At 41.0% G+C, this 25070-nt stretch overlaps 1 protein-coding gene across 4 annotated transcripts; it reads left to right on the forward strand.

The window, feature by feature from the left end:
• Window positions 1–1041: 1041 nt before the first annotated feature.
• klc1b (kinesin light chain 1b) lies at window positions 1042–24090 on the forward strand. Of its 4 annotated transcripts, XM_042432587.1 has the most exons (17): window positions 1042–1125; window positions 7762–8032; window positions 8351–8581; window positions 9672–9753; window positions 10285–10513; window positions 10683–10770; window positions 11443–11544; window positions 12067–12240; window positions 12934–13033; window positions 14296–14348; window positions 14631–14698; window positions 15003–15111; window positions 15268–15276; window positions 15551–15703; window positions 22122–22246; window positions 22356–22413; window positions 22507–24090. In XM_042432587.1, exons 2-17 carry the CDS (start codon window positions 7784–7786, stop codon window positions 22579–22581), a joined length of 1905 nt encoding a protein of 634 aa, XP_042288521.1. In that variant the 5' UTR covers window positions 1042–1125; window positions 7762–7783; the 3' UTR covers window positions 22582–24090. The 4 variants fall into 4 exon arrangements, with proteins under 4 accessions (XP_042288521.1, XP_042288522.1, XP_042288523.1 ...); XM_042432588.1 differs by lacking the exon at window positions 15268–15276; XM_042432589.1 differs by lacking the exons at window positions 22122–22246; window positions 22356–22413; window positions 22507–24090 and adding an exon at window positions 18806–20844.
• Window positions 24091–25070: the final 980 nt, after the last annotated feature.

Genomic DNA, 25070 nt, shown 5'->3' on the forward strand with positions numbered 1-25070 from the left:
ATTGTACAAGAATATGGTACAAGAATGTATACATTTACATTAACTATCTCTGATATATCCAACCTCCCTTATTAGTAACTCCCAGGGTTTGTATGCCAATGTGTCGTAACACATACAGTTCAGTAACATTTGCTAAGTCTACCAGCTTTTTCATTCTGGTTCAATTTCACCTCTAGGTGGCAGAAAACTCAATGAATGCGTGGACGTAGTCTCCAACTTACTAGCTACATTTTGACTATCAGACAACACTTAGGAGGAAATATATCTAACTGGGTAAGGGAGAAAGGATAATCTTTCCAATTATTTTTCATTAGAGAATGATTATTCATGAAGGTGAATGTGGAGAATATAACATAACTGAATATACAATTAACTGGTAGATACAGTATATATATAATAATAAATCCAAAATGCAAATAACAAGCAAGAATTTTATAAGAAAAAGAAACCCCAACAAAACAAAACCTGACAATAAACCAAAAACACCAACACAAGTTGGACTGCAGTGCTGCAGAGAGACATATGCCTGCTTTAAACCTTCCCATGTACAGTAAAGAAGCCATATCATTTATGTAGCACATACAATGAGAAGTAAATTCAATGCATGCACAAACACCCAACCGGTTAATGACAATGTGGAACTTAACATCCACTCTGCAGACATCCAGTAGCTACCCGTTAGTGTTCACAATTTAACCACCAGATGTCACTGTGTGCTCCTTTGTATTTTTTCTGTGGTGGAATTTATGAGCTGTTTGCTGTTTGAAAGTTAGAATTAAAGTTTGAAGTTAAAGTAATCAACTTCTGTTATGTGCGCAGTATTACGTTTATTTTTCTTATCCAAGTAAAATATGTAGCCTTTAATATTAGACAAGAAATTAAATATGTGTTTATGGATAGATAGATAGATAGATAGATAGATAGATAGATAGATAGATAGATAGATAGGCTGGCAGATTTTTTTTTTTTTTTTTTTTGCTGGCAGATGATTTATGCAAAGTGGCGAAAACAAAACATGACGTCACCATACATATACTCAGCCGCAGTGGCTGACGGGAGACTCTTGCTGTGCTGGAGACATTTTGGATTTAAAGGGGCTGAGCTAGCCGTCAGTCCCAGCTCTCGGTAAGAGACAACTATATCTTCATTAATATTATCACTGTGTAACACCTGTATATGACTTTGTATGTACGTAGCATCATTTTACGCGACCATGTACATAAAGTATCCGCTTGGCTATTAAAACAGGGCGAACTCGTAACAAACAGGGAGTGGTGATGCTAGCTGCTTAGCTAAAGCTAGCCAGTCGCTGTCGGTAGCGCAGAACAGATGAAAAAAAAAACAGGCTTTATTGTGAGTTTCTGCGAAGATGTTGTAGCTAAACTGATAGAGTCCTCATCTAAAAACATCAAAGTAAGTGTAGAGAAGGAAAGAACCGGCAATATGTGTTTTTATTGTTAAATAAGACCCCTATATGAGGAGATAGATAATCATAGCCTCGCTGTGTATTGCGAAAGTCAAAACGAAATTAAATGATGTGACTGAAATAACCAGCAGTGCAAATAATATCAAATGGTGGAGTGCCTGATCTGTTGTTTTATGCTTTGAAGTATGTTGAAAATGTTTTGAAGACTCCTAGTCTGTGTTTCAGGCACATTCAGGTTGTGCAGACTCATTAACATACAGCTACCAAAATACTAAATAAAAAGTCTGGCATTGTCTTCTACGCTTCTACATCATTGCAGTGTAGAAAACGATGTTATAGAAACGCATCTTCTACATAATATTTGAGTTAGACAGATGCTATAACCGTACATCTCCCCTTTCATTAGTGTCAATTCTTAGGCAGACATTGTTCAGTAAGAAAACAGCCCTCTAGCAACTGGTTTCAGTGGAGTGATGATGGATGACTGTGGACAGTGTCAGTGGCACTTCCCTCCTGGCTGTCCCCAGCTCTGCCACACCCTCCCTGATGCCTGCCTCTCCTTTGTGTCTGGTGGTCATGCGGACAGTGTGGTGGATTGCTGTTTATGCAGGAAACGGAGGAAGATGAAGTGATCTGGTGGTGTCAAACTTAATCAAGTAGACAGGAAATGCGTCTCTGGGGATATGGCACAGAGATCAGTCCACTGGGTTGCTGAGGCACCCACTGCAGTCTGCCCCCCTTTTTTCCATTTCCTATGCTAGTACTTATTATTACAGCACCAAAATGCACCACACCCTTCTCACTTAGACACTGATTTGTGTTGTGTATTTACTCAAACCTAGCTGGAAACTAAGGCCAAGCAATTCTACAGAAGAAAATGGCAGCTACTAAACTGTTCGTCTTTCCCTAAAGTCAGAAATATTTTATGTGCAATGGTGGCATGTGAACAGTCGTGCCATTTAAGGGTTATTTAGTTGATCCCCTCTTTGGATATCAGTGTGTTAAAGCACAGTCAATTTGAATGACTGTGCGCAGGGATGGTAGGGAGGGATTTGAAGGAACGAGGGACTGAGTAATGATGGTGTCAGCCAACGGGAGATGTGATAATGTGAGGCTTGAGGCCTCTCTGGAGGTGGAAACTAATGAAGAGTGGTTCTCGGGAAGGGCAAACGTGACAGAGATATTTTCCAGGTTTCCACCACTCAGAGAGAAATGAACCAATCAGCGCCGAGTCCACCAAGATGTTTCTTTAAACACAGAACTGCCTTTCATAACAGTTATCTTCCTCTTCAGCATTTGTTTGGTGTCTGGGGCAGAGGTGCGATGATTGCTGCAATATAATATGACCTTTGATCCCCCTGCAAACTTGTCATCTAACTTGTTTGTAAAACTCATCTCCTGGTTGACTTCATTAAAACAGTGTTAAATTAAGTCCTGTCAGTTGTTTTTATCAGTTAACAGGTTTCTCATGTTAGTATGAGGATTCTTGTGGCTGAAAAAATCTCTGCTACAGATAACGCTGCTCATAACCATCTGTGGACATAATCAGTAACAGTATACTCTTGTGTATTTTTGGATTAGTTAATACATTTTGGGCATCCTGTGTAATTTAAGTACAGCATTGCTTTAGTATAGGTCCTCTGCAGTCTAGTTTTGTGAGTGACTTGAACTGTGGAAATACAAAACACTTCTTTGGATGGATTTTTCCATGATCAATAATTGCTGTAGTCTGTACACACAGGTATTTTTGACTTGAGATTGTTTTTGGTGTATCCAATTCAAACATATTTTCAGAAACTAGCTGATACTCAAATCACTGTTGTATTTGTCAGCCAGTGAATGTCACTGAAGAGACTGTCTGTCACATAATGTTTGTATGAATGAACATTTCCTGAGGTGTATATGTTCATCAAGGTCTTAGTGTGTCATGCAGAAAGTGTTTGGTGGGCTATAAATGTCCCTTTGACTTTGTGACCTTTTGCTGCACTGCAGAAACGAAGCGGTTTGATTTTTGGTTGTATGTTTAATTGGTTCGATAGACATTTAATGCTTGGTGCTCCTATTCCACGATGTCTCATTAGGCCTAGTCCTTTGTGTCTGATGAGTATAGAGAAGCAGAGTCTAGATCAGGATGACTCCCTCCCCCATCCGACCTGCTCCTCCGCACTCCTCTGCTCTCTTCCTGCTGTGGGCGGGGCTGTCTCTTGTGTGCGCCCTGAGCTGATGTTGGTTGCTCTGACGGAGCAGTGGGAAGGTCACCATCATCCTGCAGGCAGCTCCCGTCCTCCACCTCTCCATCCTCAGCACATATCGCACTCATTCCTGTCCAGTTATATTTCCATTTGCCTCTGTTTCACACTGAGGGTTTCCTTTTTCATTTTAAGAAGGATCTATTTGGATTAGCACAGCAGTTTTATGATGCACTTTGCTGGCGTGTAGCGCTATTGCTGGAGGACGAGTCATTATTTCATCAGCTTTTCTCCGTGCCAAACTATGAGGCTCTGATCTGCCACTGAAACCGAGGTTAGTTTTCTCTTTCAGCAAACTGTAGAACTGCAGAAGCTGAAAACTTAGCCAGCATGAATGATGGCTTAGTCCTTAAGCAACCACTTAGTGGGTTCAATCACTGATATAACCATTCTTTGAGTATAATTTGCACCTTTTTCATATTTTGTCAATGTTCCCTCTATTTTTATCTTCATGAAAAAAATGAAGAACCAGGACCATTTTGCTTAGAATACGTTGTTTCTCCATAATATTCACATATATTATATAAGAATGCCACCTAATCGTTGGCCACATTTGTTAAAAAGCCCATCTGTTGCAGGCTCAAACATCTGTTAATGAATCATGTCTCATCTCTGTTGCGTAGGTATTAACTGTTTAACATGGTAGGTCAGGTCAAGTAGCGCTAGGTTGAGGGATTTGTGGAAAATGTTTTCATTGTGTGCCCTTGTTTACTTTTGTTTTAAAGAGTGAGCCAACAACCTTACTTGTTATTAGCTGCCTAACTTGCTGCCAGTGAATCTTGAGTAATACTCAATCCAGGTCATTCCTGCACCTGATCACGAGATCAGTGTGTAACATTTACATGGTGAGTGCTGTTGTCATAAAAGCAGCGTGATCCATTTGAGCAGTATGAGAAGGCATATTCTGGACATCATGAATTGGCTAATAACCGTTGATGCTATCATTTGTGTATGTGCACATCATGATTTTTATGAAATGCAGATGAAAGGTGAAGAAAGTAAATGTTTAAGACAAATTCAAGGACAGTCTTTTTAAAGAAAAACAACAGGCCTGTTGGACTTTATCTCACCTCTTTCAAGTCTTGTAAATTATTAACTTCAGCTGTCTGAAGAAAGCAAGTCCTTGATTCAGGTGTTTGTATGTTTTATCAAAACGAAGCTGCTTTTTTCTCCCCCGCTGATATGAAAGTAGTTCTTCTCTTTGTTCGCTAACACTGTGTACAGGACCCAGCTAGTCAGGCCTTTCATCCACATAGACGTTAAACTGCTGGGACACAGAGTAACTGTTCAGGGTAATAAGTTGTTTGATCAGTGAATATGTCTTAACTTTCCAAGAGACCTTGTCATATTTTGCTCAGAGCAGGTAAGAGCTTTTGGGTCAGATCTTATCAGGTAGAAATATACTGTAGGTCCTGATTCAAAGTTAGGGTCCTATAACCCCCACATTGACTTTAGTTAGGGTTCCCCCTTTATATAATATATGTACTTGATTAATACTCAGCATTGGTTATGTTTTGTTTTTTTTAATGTAGAATTATTTTTAATGCTGGTCACACTTTCTCCAGACATCCATGTAGTTTTATATTTGGTGATCTAAAAACTCCTGAAGTGGTTCACACAGAGTGCATGATGTTCACTCTGAGGAGGGCAGCTGCCTCTGTGAATTTGAATTTTTAATGCTGTTCTGCATCTTCCTTGTAAAACGGCAGTAAAGGGATGATTGTACATGAAGTGCAATAAAGTACAAAATTGCAAATGAGAGATGCTCAATATCACCTCTGAGCACTCTAGCTAATATGCTCAAGTCAGCACCGTTTAACAACTTTGACAAGATGGTGCCTGCTTTTCATCAGACTTACTCCACCCTTTACTTCGATGTCACTTCAGGTATCAAACAGAAGAGTGCCCATCTCCAAAAAATATTTTTGTTTGTAGGAAAAGAGGAAAAGTCAATGGATATCTTTTCAGTCGAACATAATATGTCTTTTGAATCCTTCAATGGATTTGAGTAAGCAGGTTCATGAACCTGGAGATGGGAAAGCTTTCAAGTGGAAAAAAACATAGTTATGAGTTGAGAGGTTTTCACCTGACTGCAGAGATGCATATGTCTGCTCTGTATTGAGAACATCACATTAGGTTACCTGACACTTTTGATTATTGATCATTGCTGCTCTCCTGCCCATCCAGCTGGTGGTACACAGGCTCTAGTGTCATTCTGATTAAAGCTCATTTGCACAATCTGACTGACATCCAGTTGGCCATTACTGCAGTAGCTGCCCCTGTGTGCTTGTCTAGTGTCCCATCATGAAATATATTAACATCATAACACTCTCCTGACAGCCCAGCTGTGATTACATGATGTGCAATGCGTAACATCATGGTAATTACTGGATACAAGCAACAGACCCAGTTTGGTTTGTTGTCCTTGTTTCTGCCATTGCAAACGTCAGCTGTAAAGCTGTGCCAAGGTCCACTGAAAATCCACAGCAAATTAAATGTTCTGTAAGCAGAGGTCTTACGACACTGAGGCTTACAAATTGAGGTGGGCAGCTATTTATGGTTCCATTATGATGTCTTGGTGATGTGATGCCTCACCCAGCAATCAATCGCACTCGCCAAGCAAAGAAGAAAAAATATATTTTCATAGATTTTGCAGCTAAGTAAGTTCCTGGTGCCTGCAATGGGACTTTACATGGCTGTCATTATCTCCTCTGTTGTTACACACAAAGAAAATAGCTATTTACTGCAATTGTTGGATGAATAGACACTTGCTGAAATGCAAGTAGCAAAGCCGGGAGTGGCTCACTAATGGTGTAGTATATTTTGCTCCTGGCAGATGGCTCTCAGCTGGTGTTTATTATTACAGGCCCCCTCATCCTTAACCCCTTATCCTCACTGCTGCTAAAATACAGCAGGCACTTGCTCACCGCTGCCTTGACCTTAGTCAGAAGGGTAGGGCTGCTTTTTGCACTGACATTTGCATCATGTAGCCGGCAGTGACGTGGCTCAGTGAGTCATAGGTTATCTTCAGACTGTTTGGGGAAAATGGCACATGTTCCATGCACTCACCAAAGGGCTGACATTTCTCCAGAACACAATATTATTGAGTTTTCTTGGTGACTTGACCAGCTGCTAAGCAGTATTACTGAGGCTTTTGTCATGTCATCCTCTCCTTGACTCTTGAGCCAGTCAGGCAGCCAGCTAGGCCTCTGTTTGGATAAAGTGCTGGCACTAGAAGACATCCACACTGCAGCATCTGTGTGCCCTCTGTTTCACTGCAAGCTGGAGCCCAACTCCCAAGCAAGGTGCCAAATCCCGGCAGTCTGTTCAGCAGAATAATGCGTGCCTGTAGCTCCCGGCTATGCATAAAGCAGGCATTCTACGCATGTCTTTACATAATATGTGGCCATTCATCCAACACTTGAAGCTGAGGAATTCACCCAAACGTGCTTGTTGTTTTTACAGAATGCGTTTCATTCAAGTAAGCTACTTTCTTATCGTCTTGAACTGCATACATTCTGAATTTGTCTAACTTAACAGCTCACAGAAATGCTGACCTATCTCACTCATAAAATTTGAATCTCTCATCTCAGCTGAAGTGATAAAACATGAGTTTAATTTCCCCTTTTATGGCCGTCACGTTGCAGGTGGATCATGCTCCAGTGTTGTTAGCAGAGCACAGAAATGAAGTGGTGTCTGTCAGCATCAAGGGAAGGGCTCTTCACTGTCAGACATTGATATTTTAAAACAGAGAACAGTGTGGCTCCTTTCAGATTATTTCTGTGGGTAATATCTTAGATGTTTTACAACTTGAAAGATAATTGGAAACTGAAGATACTTTCAGTTAAAGAGAAGAAAAGTAACAAGACATGTTGTGACAGTTACTTTTCAGCTGAGCCAAATCCTCTGTGATCTCAGGTTCTTTGAGTTTCATTGTTAAATAAGACAGCTGCATGTTTGAAAAGACTATTATGAAAACATCTTTTAATGTGACAGCTGCTGCTGTTAAAATGTTCCCACAATGTCCACTTTGTTATCTTATTGTAACAGTCTGTCCCCTTTTTTTTTTTTCTTCAATCTTTACAGGTTTCCCTGAGCTACATAAAAGATGTCGACCATGGTGTATCCACGGGAAGAGAAGCTTGAGAAGCTCTCTCAGGAGGAGATCATCTCCAACACGAAGCTGGTGATCCAGGGTCTGGAGGCCCTGAAGAACGAGCACAACTCCATCCTCCACAGCCTCCTGGAGACCATCAAGTGCCTAAAGAAGGATGAAGAGGCCAACCTGGTGCACGAGAAGTCCAACCTGCTCCGCAAGTCAGTGGAGATGATTGAACTGGGCCTGGGAGAAGCGCAGGTAAGATCAGGTGTTTGCTGTATGAGGAAGGCTAAATTGTGTTTTCATATTTAATGAGTAGATATAGTTTTGTCCCAGTTTTATTATTGAATAATTCACAATGTTGTAAATTTTGTGTGTGTTATTTAACCCACCCGTGTGTTACTGTCCTTAACTTTGGGTGTTTCTGCTTCTTCACAGCTTCCTCATTCTATACTAAGCATATGTGATGATCATGATTCATTCAAAATCAGCCCCAGTGTGTACTCTCTTTTCCAGCCATCGCAGCAGTTTGTCCTTGTTTAATGTCATTGCTCTTTAATGTTGTCTCTGTCCCAGGTGATGATGGCCCTGTCCAACCACCTGAACGCGGTGGAGTCTGAGAAGCAGAAGCTGCGTGCGCAGGTGAGGAGGCTTTGCCAGGAAAACCAGTGGCTGCGGGACGAGCTGGCTAACACCCAGCAGAAGCTGCAGAAGAGTGAGCAAAATGTGGCCCAGTTGGAGGAGGAGAAGAAACACCTGGAGTTCATGAACCAGCTCAAAAAATACGATGAAGATGTCTCACCCACTGTAAGTACTCTACACCCTTAAACACTTGCAGTAAGCTTAATATCAACACTGAAGTTACAGGAGCAGGGGATGAATACAAGTGCCTCTTCAGATTGATTTGAATTCATACATTATTTGGCCTCAACAGTGAAATGGAAATGACTTGTCAGTTGATATAAGCATATAATATAATATACTAACACAAATCTTGTGTTGTGAAGCTACACGGAACATTTCTGTTGCTCTGAATTACTGATTTAACTCTAAAGGGAAGAAAACTATTATGAGAATCTGATACTGGTGGATAAACAAAGCTATTGTTTGTGACGGGAAGGAGAAATTACCTGCCTCTTCCAGGAATTAGCCCTTCGGGTCGGGTCCTCATTGATCTGGTGGAGGGGATGAATCGCTGCATATACTGACTATATCCTTAGTCACAAAAAGAGGCTGTAATAGCTTGTATCCGCTAACTGCTTAACTCGGCAGAAACCCATCTAGCCAATAGCCTGAAAGATCCTAGTCCCTGTTCTGGAAGCAGCTTTTCCATTTTCCAGCTTTTAACAGCCTGCTCCGTTAATAGAAATCTTTTGATGAATATGGATGAGTGCGGTTTATCCTTAAAATCCAATTTATCCTGTCGAGGTGAATTAATGAGCTCATGATATAAAGAAGAATTTATAGTGTTGAATATATTGTTCTAAATGGTCTTTAAGTCTACTTAATTGCTTATATTGTAACAATTTAAGATGATAACACTTTTTAACTAAATTGAGTCCACATTTTATGGTCTTTAATAATTACTGTATGTTTATGAGCTGTTATCTTAAAAGACCTCTTGGCTTAAATATTTTTCTCATCATTGTCGCTCAATATCTGTACTTCACTCAGATATGATCATATGAATATCAAGCTTACAAACAGATATTATCTCATGCACATAGCCTTTGATGTAATCCTATCAATGTGCTTGTCATTCTTAACTTCAGTGTTGTCTCTGTTATCTGTCATTGTTTATTTCATATATCTGATATGGATGTTTCCTTAATTGTTGTCCTGCAATTTCCCGCTATCTGTTAGACGATCTGACTGGATGTTTGTTTCATTGTCTCAGCAGGAGGAAAAGGACAGAGAAACACCGAAGGACTCCCTGGATGACCTCTTCCCCAATGATGAGGAGGAGCATGGCCAAGGAAGTAAGAACAACAGTATTCAGCAACTCACCATGACGTCATGATTCTCCTCTCCGCTAAGACTGGAGAACTTGATTTTATTGCCTTTCTGTGATGCAGGAGTTTGTTTACAAAAGTACAGTCATCATTTAGAGTGAAGAAAAAATGCATGTCCTTCCAAAAGTATTCATAAGACGTGATTAAAGTAAATGATGATCAAAATAATGGCAGTAATGCCGAATTTATGCTCAACAGGCCACTTAATGTAATGTGTATTATTTCTGATAAAATACCCATACATCTTGTAAAAAGAGCTCAGCAGTAATCCTCTCAATAAGCACATCTGAATATCCGTGTAAGTCCAGGATACATGTGGAGATAATGTTGTCGCTCCATTAAACACTCAATTGAATTATCCCCTTAATTTAATTACTCTCTGAATCCGCAGTATTGTCTGCATGCAAATGTAGTTAGTGATATAATCATGCCTGAGTTTTCTCCCTTTGACAATCAAGTTGACCTTTGCCCTTTTCGTGTGGCCTCTGTACCCCACAGTGCAGCACCAACACAACAGTGCGGCCGTGGCTGCAGCCCAGCAGGGAGGCTACGAGATCCCAGCTCGTCTGAGAACCCTGCACAACCTGGTGATCCAGTATGCCTCCCAGGGCAGGTACGAGGTAGCCGTGCCCCTGTGCAAGCAAGCTTTGGAGGACCTGGAGAAAACCTCTGGACACGACCACCCTGACGTGGCCACCATGCTCAACATCCTGGCCTTGGTCTATAGGTCAGAAAAGACCCCATACAGGGGGTTCAGCTATTTCTTCTTCTATTCATTTTCTTGTGTTTATGTTGCCCTCTGTTCTACACAGATGTTCAAAGAGCAAGTAATATTTTTGAATTTGGCTGTATTCAGTCACGCCACCTCATCCTGTGTCTCCCTCGCCTTCTTGCAGGGATCAGAACAAATACAAAGAGGCCGCCCATCTGCTCAACGATGCTCTGTCCATCCGGGAGAAAACCCTGGGCAAAGACCATCCTGCTGTAAGACTCCACCATCGTCATGACAACCATATCTCCATGTGGACAAATCTATGTTTAGATAAATCAGATTGATGTTGGTTCATAATCGCTCGAAGACTCTGTCAACAGGGAGGCAATAACTGCACGGTCTACTGTATTTACTGTCCTACTCAGACAGGCTGTATGGATTTTTTCCTCTATTGAAGTATGGATTTTTGACCATGTGCCTACAGTTTTGAAAGTAATCAATCACAATTACCCAATGACTGCTCATACATCCAGCATGACCTAAATGACAAAATACTTGCAATTGAAATACAACATCCAATGGGAAAACATTAGAAAATCGAATGTATTTCATTGCCTCTGTGAGCATATTTATAAGAATCATTTTACACTTTTGCTCCAAAACAGCTCATAAATCCTGAAGGAAGCTATTAAAGCATCGTGCTAGTCCCTGTGGCACTCTGGGCTTTGCAATTTGCCTCACATTGTGACTCTTGTCACTTCATCTGAACCTCGACACAGAATAATGAAACAAAGGCTGTTTACTATCATCCTTTGTAATCCAGGTGGCTTAGACATCAGTAAATTAAGTTCTTACATTGTGAAGCTAAACTGCCTGTTCTAAAGCAAGGAAGTGTATATAAGCAGCTTATTCTGGTTTTGTCTGTTTCTGTATGTGGTGTCCAGGTTGCTGCAACGCTGAACAACTTGGCCGTGCTGTATGGAAAGAGAGGGAAGTACAAGGAGGCTGAGCCTCTGTGTAAGAGAGCTCTGGAGATCAGAGAAAAGGTAGGCCACATCCCTGGATTGCACCACAGCACTGCTATCAAGGCCTCATCTCAAGGCAAAACTGGTGAACAATTAGCTCATTGTAATAAAGTAATTAACAGCAATAATATTTCCAAAATGTCAGTTGGAGCTACTGTAACACCGGCGACTATTAATAGTAAAAAGAGCAAATGATTTTCTTAAATTGTCTGTGAAGTTTCCACTGGGGGCCATGCCTGTGTCAGAGGGTTTAATTGAGAGCACAGCGGAAACTGGGTAGCAGGCGTTGGGGGAGCGAGGCAGGAGATAGATAGGAGACATGACAAAGCTACAGAGCTCAGCAGGGTACAATGAGTCTCTGTTTGCCTGAAAGCTCTATTCTGTACCCTCTATTGATCAGCCAGCTTTTTATTACATCTTCTGACTGCCCGCAGCAGGCAGACGTGCAGCACAGAGAGATGGAAGGTAGAGAAGGGAGAGGTGCACAGAGAAGTACTGAGACACATAACTGAAATGCTAAATCCAAACATTTGTTTCCGTCAGGTCCTGGGGAAGGACCACCCAGATGTGGCCAAACAGCTGAACAACCTTGCTCTGCTGTGCCAGAATCAGGGCAAGTATGAGGAGGTGGAGTACTACTACTGCCGTGCTCTGGAGATCTACGAGTGCAGGCTGGGCCCAGATGATCCCAATGTGGCCAAAACCAAGAACAACCTGGTGAGAGAGAAGTTATCACATCAACTTTGTTGGTGCTTTTTCCTTTTTTTTCCCCCCACAAAATATGAGCCGTGAAACCCAATCACTTTGACTACTATTCATTTTGACAAGAGATGCAGTCCCTAGTGAGTTGTGAATGTGCTAAGGTAAACACAGACAGAGTGTTCCTTCATTGAGAGCACTTATTTGTTCAGCATGTAAACTGTGACTGCTTTCTGCCTGCAAAGCCTCTTTTATTTAACTAATGTTTTTCAGGTTTTCACTGTGCCGTATTTTACAAAACGCCTTTTTTTTTTTTTTTATGAAAGTGATGAGCTGCTGCTGAGTTGTGCAATATTTCAACACATTGACGTTCTTGGGAGTTTGTCATTTTACTCTTTCAGCAGGAGTATCATCATCTTCACAAGTGTTTATATAATAATTTCAATTAGCATTGCTTGTTGTGTACAAAGCCAACAGTCCTTTGTCAGCTGCCTTGCTTCTTGTAGCTCTCTAAGGCCCTTCCTGATGATGGAGAGGCTCTATGCAGACACTGAGGGAGGCTCTCTGGTGCTTTATCATTTTTCATGAGCCACAGTGTGCAGGAGAAATATGCTGGAAGACTGTTCCTGCTCTCTCAGGGGACACATTATGAGTCAATAGGCCCGTCGGATCCAACGCTAAAATGTGCTTTCACTCCTCTGTCTTCTCCAGGCATCCTGCTTTCTCAAACAGGGAAAATACAAGGAGGCTGAGATTCTGTACAAAGAGATTCTGACTCGTGCTCATGAGAAAGAGTTTGGATCTGTTGATGGTAAGGCCTCAGAGTAGATACGGTAACTTGTATGTCTGCACATGTTTAATAGTTTTTTATATATCTGTGTGAGAGATAGGAGATTCTTGTTTCAATCATCTTACAAACATGGTGAATAAATATAAAGATATCCTAAGGAAAAATGGTGGTGGGTTACAATAAATTGCCCCTCAAAATACACGTTAGATTTGTTTTTTTGTTGTTTTTCCCCTGCTCCACTATTGTCTACTGTTTGTGTCACACCAGCAAGCAGAGTCACTGATGGACAGGCGGTTGAAAAGTGGACATTGTTCCAAGCAGGGTGCCAACTTCACCGTTCAGAGGGTTCAAAGAATCTTTACAGAAAGCTTTTGAAGAAATAAAGAGTTTACTTGTCTGAAAGATAAACTCTTGCAATTTTCTTCTCTTTTTAGTTGAAACTAAGCTTTTTGATGGCTTCCCTTCAAGGATGAAATTGCCTTTTTTGAAAAGGGTATGAAAGTGACTTTTGCAAAATGCACAGCTCTGACGCTTTTTGAGTAAAAGCAAAAGTGTCTAAAATTCTTCTCACAGGTTCACTTTTCACGTGTCACTTACCTTGAGAATAGTGATTCAGATTTTTTTTAAAACCTGTTGGTGGGTTGAAGGTTAAGAGGAAGCAAAATAGCAGCATTACCAGCAACAGATTGTGTCACTGTGAATAAAAAAAGTTAATATTTTGCCATATGTGGTTGTAAATATTGTAAAATGTTTTTTTAAAGGAGTTACAGGTGTTATGTTTATAGTATCTGAAAAAGGTGTGATGGGGAATATTTGTGTATTACTTTGCTGATATTTAGATTTAAATGATCATACTGTCTCTTCATTGTTTCATCACCAGTGTCACCTTCTTTCACTTTTCACTGTCATATAATTAATTTTTATTTATTTTGGGATATAATCTGCAAAGATGTATATGAGGATTAAATTTAGAACAACTGTAACAACAGGAGTGGTCTCCATTTCTTCTTTTAAAGTAGTCAAAGTGTCATATCATATATTTTACTAATTAAACTAACTAAATACGAAATACATCAACAGCTCAAGATTCAGATAGATTTGACACACTGAGAGTCAGATTTTAGTTTCCTTGCCAGTACAGTAACGTGTCTAGTTCAGCCTGTTCAATGCATCATGAATAGTTATTCATGGATTCAGTGAAACATCCTGAGGTCAAGTAGTTCAACTGTTTACAGTCCTGTTGTGCCGTGTATAGAACACCTCTCCTGTGTGTCTGTCTGCAGCTGAAAACAAGCCCATCTGGATGCATGCAGAGGAGAGAGAGGAGATGAGCAAGGTGAGGGCTTTGTGTAATCATCTTCATGACATTCTGAACAAAAGCAGAGCAAATAAATCAAACAGTCACATGCAAGGTTGTGAAATGGAAAAACAAGTCAGTTTATTTCACTTCCTGGAAAGTGAAATACAATCTTTTGTTTCTGAGGAAGCTGTCTTGCACACATAATATAAGTGATAAATGATAGTTACATGTAAACACAGGAAAAATGCTGCCGATCCAGTTTGAACTACCACTCCCCTTCACGCTCTTTATTTCCTCTTCTCCCTTATTTACTTCCAGGGCAAGCACAGAGACAACACGCCATATGGAGAGTACGGAGGCTGGTACAAGGCCTGCAAAGTCAACAGGTGAGTCAGAGCCTGATAAACGTGCTTTTATAACTACGCCATGAATAAAACCTCTCATAAAGGCCAGAGATCAAACACTCAGATTATCCGACACTGTTTTGTTTAAATAGGAGCTTAGAACACTGTTATAAATGCTTGCAGGCAATGTAGTTGTCTGTATTTTCATCTTTATTTTTTTAGATTTTAAACCTTTTCTTGCAGTGTAGTATGTCACACATAAATCTGCTCAGACCAAACTGTTCCTTGTATGACCTTTTGGGTAAATATTGTTTTTCCTGTGTTTTCCCGTCTCCTTTGTTTCCAGCCCTACAGTGAACACCACTCTGAGGAACCTGGGGGCTCTGTACCGCCGACAGGGCAAGCTAGAGGCTGCTGAGACCCTCGAGGAGTGCGCCGTGAGGTCTCGCAAGCAGGTCAGCATCATTTCTAAACTGAAAATATACATCTCTACATGCAGATAGCTTATCAGTTCCTGTTTCTGTAAATTCTGAAATATGTTCCAGCCCATGTTAGCACAGTCAATCTCATGATTATTTTTTTTCCTCTCTCTACAAATGCTTTGGATCCAGAGCAACACAGTAAGTGGTTTGTCTATAACTGATAGCCCCCTATAGAGCCTCCACCTCCCTCCCTTAACATCACTCCCATTTCACAGCCATTTAAAATGTTTCCCTGTCTCTGTGATGCCACCGTGACAATACTTCCAACGCAGAGACAGGAAACATCAAATCACTTTTAATACCTCCATTTAACTGTGCACTCTCACCCATATCGACTAGCTAATGTCTCCCTCTTTGCTCGTTCTGATGACACATTTGTCTCTGTGTTGTACCTGTGTGTTGTCCCCATCAGGGCATCGACCCCATCCACCAGACACGTGTGGTGGAGATCCTGAAGGACGGAGAGGGCGACAGGCGGAGGAGCCGGGACAGCCTGACCAGCGTTAAGTATGAGAGCGGCTCTGAGACCGGCGAGGAAGTGAGTATGGGCGTGGAGTGGAACGGGGTGAGTACATATCCACTACAGTTGAGTTACCACAGCCACTAGCCTCACTGGAAGAACAAGGCGGTGTTAGTAATTTCACAGAGAGAGTGGACTGGTACAGAATACTGTTAAGACTTTGAAAGATGAGACAAGAGGAACCTTTCTAGATGAGGTTGATTCGGAAGTAGAGCAGAAAGCTAACTCTGGCTCCTTTACTGAAATACTCAAAGCCTGCCAGGAAGCTCAGGAAGCCCTCTCCTCATCATGGTCAAACAAACTGCAGTACATCCCAAATTAGTGACCTATTTTCAATGTCAATAAGTGCATCATTTCCCAGCTTTCTGGAATTGGATGTATTTATTGAACTGTATCTGTACGAGTCCATTAACTCCCTGTAGATGTGTCTTGTCCTTCCCATGAGCGTTAGCTGCAAATCCCTTTTTATAAAATGTAAAGCTGATTGAGTGTCTTGGCATGCTGACCTGTGGTTTTTGACAGCATCTTTTTGCTTTTGACTACATGTTCACGTTTTGTTGTTCATTGCTTGACAATGACATGCTAATGTCTCGTTTTAATAAGCGGTTGTTCTGCTGGCAACGCTTTCTGCACACACGGTTCAGTAACAAAAAGGCACAAGCTCATTCTCTGGCACACTGGCAACAAATAAAATATTTATTTGCTTTAACAGAGACACAGATACAGAGGTCTAAATCCCTATTTAGGATGTCTCATGTTTTGATCATTAAACACAATTGACAGGATTCCCAATATCCTTGATGCTCGTCCCTCTGCGCAGTAAACCGGGAGGTTGATATGTAATGGTTCATCCTGCTGTTTTATTGCCTCATTATGGCCACTCTGGCTCTGTCTCACCCAGATCAACAATCATTAGTGTCAATTCACCGCAGGGGCTTTTATCTCCGCACAACATTTTCTATTGGATTTGTCACCCCTCTTCTTGTTTGTAAAGAGGTCATAGCTGAAGGCGAGACATTTGGCGTAGCACTGTATGCAGTTAAATAGAGACTGCTAGAGATGTGTCCCAGTTACAAGAAGCCGTGTGGTGAAGCTTACATAAGCCAGAGGATAGGACTGTGCCAGCAGAGTTGCCTTGTCTGAGCCTGTGCCTCCCCTCTCCTCCTCCTCCTCCTCCTCCCCCCCTCCCCTCACTAAGTGCAGCCACGCCCTTCACCGCACCAACCCAAGTCCAAACATGCATGCAGCAATGCCAGCCTGCCGGGCTCACCCCCCTAACACGCACACTAATGGACCATGTGTGTTCACTGTGTTTTTCACATGGTTGAGAAATGTCTGTTAACTTGATGTCTGCTGCTCCATCTGAGCGAGTAACATTACATTAGAAAGGTGGGGTTCACGTTTGCCTACTCTCGTGTGAATGCGATCGCTTGTCTACACACACACACACACACACACACACACACATATACACACATACACACACACACACAAAGCACAGCTACCTCAAAATTGCTTCAAAATTCACAAAATGCACGGGCTGCATGTGTATTCATCTGAGTGTGCACCTGTCTGTCTTGGAAACATGTGATGGCATGCAGAGGATTGCTGGGTGTGTGCTAGCATTTCATTATCCACATCACGGCCACAGCAGCACAAGTTTAATTAACAGTCAAACAGGAAAATGTACTCATGACATTTTTTTTTTCCTCATGCTTTTTGCTGATTGTGTCTGAAAGCTAGTTTGTCGCATAATTTTAGCTTTTGACTTATATATAATTTTCTCCATCCATCCATCCATCCATCCATTTGCAAAGCTGCAAACATATGTAGCTATAATTCTGCTATCTTGTGTCTTAGAGAATAGTCGTGTAAAGCCCTATCTGCTTCTGTGTAGGTATTTGCTGAGAGGTGATGTGATAGTCAGAACCATCATTCACATGCCTAAACATGTCTACACTCTGCTCTCAGTACGTCTGATGTGTCACTGTGGCTAGAGAAGCGGTTTACATTCTCACACAGCTGATCTCGGCAGTTCACTTCAGAATTAGATTTTAAAGAAGCTACTGTTTTGCGATGAATTCATTCAGATGGGATTCATTTAAGAATAACTTCCCTAGAAGCATATTCTCTGAGTCTTATGTTGAACCAGGATTCGTACAGCGAGGAGACAACAACTGTCAGCAAACTTGTGGTTGTGTTTAGGTTAATTAGCAATGTGTACGTGCCTGTCTGTTCAAATTGCATGATTTGACTCGTGTGTCTGTATTGTGCTCTATGCTAGACGCTTTAATGTCATGTTTGCCTGTTTGCATGTTTTCTAGATTTCATCCTTTTGCCTTTTTTTTCCTTTCCTGCTCGTCACTAACTCACTGCCTTGTTGATTACTCTTGCCATGACAACCAATCAGCCTGTCAATCAAATTTCCTTTTCTTTTACTCAGTGGATTGTACTCTCCCTCTCGACTTCTCATTCCACACACAATAAGCTTGGGTGGGTTTGTATATAGTAATGAAATAAACAAGCTAGATAATTGGTTCATTAGTCATCTATTAAGGTATTAGAACACAAGGAGAGTCTAGCCTTGTATTGGGAATCTTATCCTGCTGAGGTTTATGCGAGGTTTCTGTAGAAAAGGAGAATTTAAACTGCTGTAGAAAGAGATATTAGTCCCAATGTCATCTTATCATCAGTGTATATACCCATTTCAGTGCTGATGCTTGCAGATGTCCCACATCTGCAGTGCACAGTCACTGGCTGGGTGCACTGTGCCAAGTTCAGGCTTTTTTGGTACCCAGATAGGAAAGAGAAACAGCTGAGTCACAGTGACTGCAACCACCTACCTACAGCACTGCATCACTGACCTGCTCTTTTTTTGCAGCGCAGCTCCTAAGACAGCTGTAATTTGTCAAACAGAAGCACAACTCCTTTCAGGTTATTTCGTTTGTGTAGGATCAATCTTTTTTTCTTTTTTTTTTTGTAAGAAAAACTATAACCCCCAAGCTGAAGGATAGTCAGTGTAGTCAGGTATAGAAAAAAGGGATGCAATGTGCTAGTCTGTGTGTAGCGTAGGAAGCCCAACCCAGAGCTCTTAATCTTACAATGTGTGCTGTTGTTTTGTCTGTTTCTCTCTTTCTCTTTTATCAGGCCTAAGCCATCAAGATTATTCCTCCATCCTTCTCTCCTCCCCCAACACAATAGCAAAAGGATGTGTGTTGTCGTTCCCTCTGGCCTTCTCTGTCCCAACAAAAACGAACAGCTCCTCTACCATTCCCGGTGCCCCCGCTCCCCCCCACACACACACTCGGCAGAGAAAGCCCCCCTTCTCTCCTGGGTTGCCCACCTCTGTCCCCCACTGCTCAACTTGACAACTGCTGGGACGTTTGGTCTTCTCATCTCTGCTCTCCGCATTTTCCTGATTTCCTCTCTCTCTTTCTGTCACACTCTCTCTCTATATCCTTTCCTCTCACTAACCCTACGTCCGGACTTCGCCTCTTTCTCTCACTTAACATTTAAAAAAAAAAAAAAGTCATCGTGTGTGTAATCTCTCCCTGTGAGGAAGTCAACCGCACATTTTTCTCCTGCACCCATTTGTAATTTTTCATAATGTGCATAGTAGATTTATTTGGCAGGATAGAAGAGCTGGAAATGTAATTTATTGGAAGAAGGCGAAACAGAAATGCCGAAAGATGTGTGAGGATCGGCAGACTTCACTCCAACCCACAGTCAGATACGAAGTTACTGTCACTATTGAGTCAATATATCTTAAGAAATGATTTATTTCCATCAGTTGCTCTGTATTGGTCTCTGACTTTGTTTGTTGCCTTGAGCACTCGCAGCCTGTTTCTACAACAAGTTGAAAGTAGACGACCTCAACCCGGTGCCTGTATTTAGCCGTATCAGCATCTTTTGTTTTTTTAAAGAACGTAACATTTTTTTCGTGTGTTTCCTGTTTTCAACTAACGCCTGAGATCAAATGCCTGAACTGTTATGATATGGTACTGTATAGTTTCATGTGCTGATCGAATTATGTAATTTCTACGGCCTAGTTGGCGGGAAATGAGAAGGGAGCATTGCCTTTTCTTTTTTTTTTTTATAGATATATTTCCTATTCATTTCAATTTTGTATGAATTTGTTTACATTTTTTTTTTTAAATGTGCTTAATTATTTTGTGGCTGAATATTAAGGCGGTAGTAATTCAACCATGCCATAGATGTTGCCACAGCAAGCTGTTGTTGCCATGATGATTTCATTTCAAGTAGCTCTTACCGGCTTGAGTGTCCTTGGTTGGGTAGAGCATTCTCACTGGCTCTTGTATACAGTAGCTTGCATTTACAAAGGGAATTAGCAACATCGGCTGATGCTGTGAAGCCAGTATGACAGCAGAGACCAACCAGAGCATCTGGCACAGATATCGGCCTCCTGAGAAATTGCAAAAATATCAATAGACATTAAAATAATGGACGTAAAATGCCCAGAATTGCCTTTTCGACGTATCTGTTGGTGTAGGAGTAGAAGCTAGTGTTATAATTCAATGGAAGCCTGGACTCCACAGTAGTATTAGTGTGTGTTTGTGTATGTTTTGGTGGTACAGTCACAGTGCCCGCTCTGGATACTGTATTTTGAACACGAAGCTTAATGGAGTGTGTTGCCTTTTTCTTACACAGTTGTTTGCAAGTCAACATTGTCACTTTGGTGAATCCTGTTTTTAGACGCCCCAAAGTACAGTGCGAGTGTTTCCACGAGATCAAACTGTTATTTCAGATGTTTAACTAACTGAATGTAAATGAATTTAACATCTTGGAAGTGTAATTGTAGGCTGTATTTCTAGATTCGACAAGTGCATTCACTATACGGCTTTTCAGTATGCTACTTGCCTTGATTCTTCATTCCTTTCAATGAGTACACCTATACTTCTAATGCAACTCTGAACAAAAGAATTGACTATGTTCATCACATAATTATGACAATAATGTTGTGTTAGTGGAATGCTTATTTATTGAACTGTCTATTCTTGACATATATATAGTGTGACTTAAGTTTCCTAAAGTGGAAGAACATAAATGGTAAGGTCTATAAGCACTATCTTAGTAAGTAGGACTGCATTATATTTACCATTCTGCATTGTGAAGATTATTGCATCAACACTTGTTGGTATTCTCAAATAAAGTTTTTCATTTGTGAACTTTGTCTTTTCTCTCTGTTGGGTTGAGACATTTGTATTATTTTATTGTGCCATCTGTTGAAAGTGGGATTCTTTGATGTTTCTGCCGAGCCGCACAGTGGAACAAATGTCATCTGTGGCAGCTGCATGTAAATCCTCAAATAAACCCACAGCTCCCCCTGCTGGTAATGAAGCTGTATTGCATTATTCCACCTCTAAATGCTGATCTCTATGTAACCTCCAAAAAACAACAAGAGGAAGGTTCATGTACTGTTATGTTTAGATAGTGACTTAAACGCACATTCTCTAATTTAACACATATGTGGCTGACAGTTACCACAAAATTAGAAGAATGAATGAATGGATGGATGGACAATAGACTGTAACACTGAAAACTCTTTGAGTCACCTTGACCCAAGGATAATCTCTGTGTCTGGTAAAATAACACTATTATTAGACCACATACAAGACCATACTAGACTCGTGGTTTTTGCTTAATACATGTGTAAAATAATATGGAATTGTTTAACTTAACATTTTGTTTTGCAGATTTAGTTTTACTCTGGTCATTTAGGATTGCACTTCCAGAAAGTTGAAACAATCACACAAGGCAGATTAAAAAAAAATAATGTTCAAAATCAAACTCACACATGCTGAAATATCCTGACTTTTAGTCCCTAGTAAACATCAAGCTCCAAAAACACTTGATCCTACATTTCCCATAATGCAATTCATTATGTTATTAGACCCTCCCTGCCTCTTTCAAATACCACACCTTTAGTTCATAAAGCAGGCTTTTGTTAAAAATTTTAAGTCTCATGCTGAAGCCAACATAACCCTGAAGACATTATCAGGGTCTTTTTTTCCAAACTTTCGAAGCTCCTTTCAGAGCAACAGAAGTCATTATACATGAGTAGTGCTGCCTCTGGCAAGTAAACTAAGCTTTATGTGGTGCCTGAGTGCTCCCGTAATGGTGAGAGTAATGTTGAAATGTCCATATTTTACTGCATCCATTGTACATTTCTAGCCAAATTTCAGTAGCATCTTCATTTATTTGTCCCAGTCTTCTGATCTGTTCACTGATTTGCAAAGTCATACAAACATGTGCAAAAGTGCTATTTCATTTACATCCATGAGCACATTTAGCTCTCTTCACATGTAAAGGTCTCAAATGAAGTGTGAAAAAGCAGATGAGTTGTGAGTTGATCTGCAGTGATGGATGGATGGGTGAGTTGATGGTTGATGAGTATGTGTGTGTGTGTGTGTGTGTGTGTGTGTGTGTGTGTGTGTGTCTGCAGGACGGCAGCGGAGCCCTACAGCGTGCCGGCTCTCTGGGGAAGCTCAGAGACGTTTTGCGCCGCAGTAGCGAGATGCTGGTGAAGAAACTGCAGGGCAACGGACCGCCTGAGCCCCGCAACACAAAGTAAGAAAACTGCCACACAGAATGATGAATAGCAGGCAAAATAAACACAATAAACATCTGTTCAGCCACCTTCATCACAAATATAAACTCTTTTTCTTTTCTTTCACAGCATGAAGCGAGCTGCTTCCTTGAATTATCTCAACAGGACCAGCGATGAGTCATTCCAGGTGAGGAACAGTTTGTAGAAAACCCTTAACATTGTGTTAAATCTTTCTTATATCACTGGAAATCTAATGTTTTAACCTCTGGTGTTCTGTCAGACTCGGGGAAGCGGTAACTTCAGGGAGAGCCGGGGCCTGAGCTCCAGCACCGTGGATCTGTACACTGGAAACTGAGCAGCAGCTAGGCGGGAAGGCGGCTTTCTAACAGAGACCTCGGCTGCTCTGTTCACCGACCCAAAGATGCTCCCGCTCGTTAGGCTCGTTCTCTGAGCCGCAGCGATCACCAACAACACTACCAGACACACACACACCTTTCTCTTCCTGTTAGCATCTGATCCAAAGATCTTCCTTCCAAAATTCAGACCCAAAGACATTTTCAGTCATCAAAAACATACCCATATAATCCTGGGTTTGTTTTGAAATCCAGGTTGTTGCTTTTGGTCTTCCGTTAACAGATTGCCGTGTCGTCTCCCTCAACGTATTCCTAATATCGGTGTCACCTCGGTGCCTCCTAAATGTGGCCAAGTGAGCATACCTCATGTGTCTCCCCTCACTCATAATCACTGTGACTCTGCACTTTCACTGATCAGTGGAATCTGTTGCCATGACGCCACCTGTGCTGGTATATTTCTCCTCATCTTGTTCCGATTTAAGATATTTGTGCTCCTTAAATTTTTTTGTCTTCCTGTGCCATCCATTGTTTTATTAGTGCTGATTAGATTTTTTTTTTTCTACATGTAAAACAAAGATGCTTTGTAGATATTTGTCTCCCTAAATAGAAATAAGTGAGATAATAAATAGGTATGTTTGGATTGGAATGACATAATGATTACATTGTTAAAAAAAGAATCATTTTTATCTTCATTTTAGTGGTCCTACATTTGCCTGTTGAGATTTGTTTGAGGATGCGGGGCGTTGGTTAAAGCTTTGGGATACAGGGTGAATGTTTATCCTACTGACATGATTTGAAAGTCATGTGTTGATTTTGATCGGGAAAGACGTTTGGAATTGAAATAGGCTGCTATTGTTCATCTCTACAGCTTTGAGATCCGACTGTCTTTTCTCTTGCTAATCTTTTTCAGTGCAGAGAGAGAGAGAGAGAGAAAAAAGTAATTTATGATCTCCGAGTGCTGGAAACACACAACCATGAAAATGTTCAACTTTTTTTTGATTGTATATATATTAAAAAAAAGAAATTCCGAGGCTGAACTGGGTCACTTAATTCAGCCTGTTCTTCCTGAATGATCTCTGGTGCCATGCAAGACTCACTCTGCAGGTCTGAGTCGCCAACATCTTCTCAAAATGTTGTTTACAGCGATGAGGATGTGTGATACGTGTCTAGATTTCTACTATGTAATAATTATAGATTTTGCACAATTCTCAGATGGGTGTCTTCTATCTCTGATTGCAATTAGTGAAGCTACTCAAAAGAACTGGAATGTCTTGTAATTATTGATATTTTTCCTCCCTCGTTTTACATGTTTTTTTTCTTTTAATCCTTTGTAAAAAATGTATTAAATTGAGTCTGATCATAAGTTCATAAATCATGCAATGTTAAGAGTTGGATGTGTACGTTTGGATCTGCTTCTTAACAAATCCCATATGTCATAATCACTGTTTCATAGTAAATATTAGCCATTTTTCCAGACTTGATTCAGAAATAAAAACCAACATTCTTCTGTGCATAGTTGTCTTCTTTTTAAGTTCTGACATTCATGGACTGGCTGGAAAATACAAGATCGTGAGTAAAAATGAGGATTCTGTGGCCTGAAGTTGACCGATGTTATGTTTTCTCTTCCTCTTAGCATGATCATCACAGTACAAACTCAGTGAATTCCACTGAGCAAAAGACAGTGTGGGAACCCTGTGAATGTTCATGTCAAGATGTGTCTCCCAGCGTTCCCCCTCCTCCTCTCAGAAGTCAGCCCGAGGTCTCTCTGCTCACTGATAATCTCTCAGTATGTCAGAGCTTTAATGTTCAGAGTCTCAGCTCTTTTGGAAGTCTTGAGAGCTTTAAATTAACCAATCCCAGGATGGTTTCCTTCCACCGAGAGCCGTCAGCCTCCTCCTCTCAGTTTTGTTGGAAGCAAACAGCGAGTCGGAGTAGTAGAGTTCATTAGTGCATGAGAGTTGACACCATGGCTCCAGGAATTTCAAATGAAAGAACAGTGTGCGAGGTTGTAACTCCCGCTGAAACACTCCCCTGTTTTCTCTTTGGAATTTTATGCAGAAAGACTTGCCTCAATCACTGCAACCCCTTCAAATCACCAGGTAACACTTTAACACTGTTTTGACCCTTTAATCCTTTAGCCTGGATGACTGCATGATTCTAGCAGACACAGTTACCCAGGTGCCAGCTGGACCAGCAACATGACACCAGTCACACACACACACACACACACACACACACACACACAACACTACCACTGGTGCCAGCAGGAGCCGTCCCCTTTGCCAAGAATGATGTATTTGCATGGCCAGGACTGACTGCCTTTGTGCACTGGATGCCATTTATCACCTGTCAAAAGTTTTAAATTTCCAGAGTGTGTTAACATGCAGGAGACGGTGCCTTCTGACATGTGAGCTTCATGTAAACCCTTTTTTCCCAAAACTACTAAATCAATCACTGTCAAATAGATATCACACTATTTGGCAGTTTGTTC

Source organism: Thunnus maccoyii, chromosome 14 (genome assembly GCF_910596095.1).
Source record: "Thunnus maccoyii chromosome 14, fThuMac1.1, whole genome shotgun sequence".
Taxonomy (NCBI): domain Eukaryota; kingdom Metazoa; phylum Chordata; class Actinopteri; order Scombriformes; family Scombridae; genus Thunnus; species Thunnus maccoyii.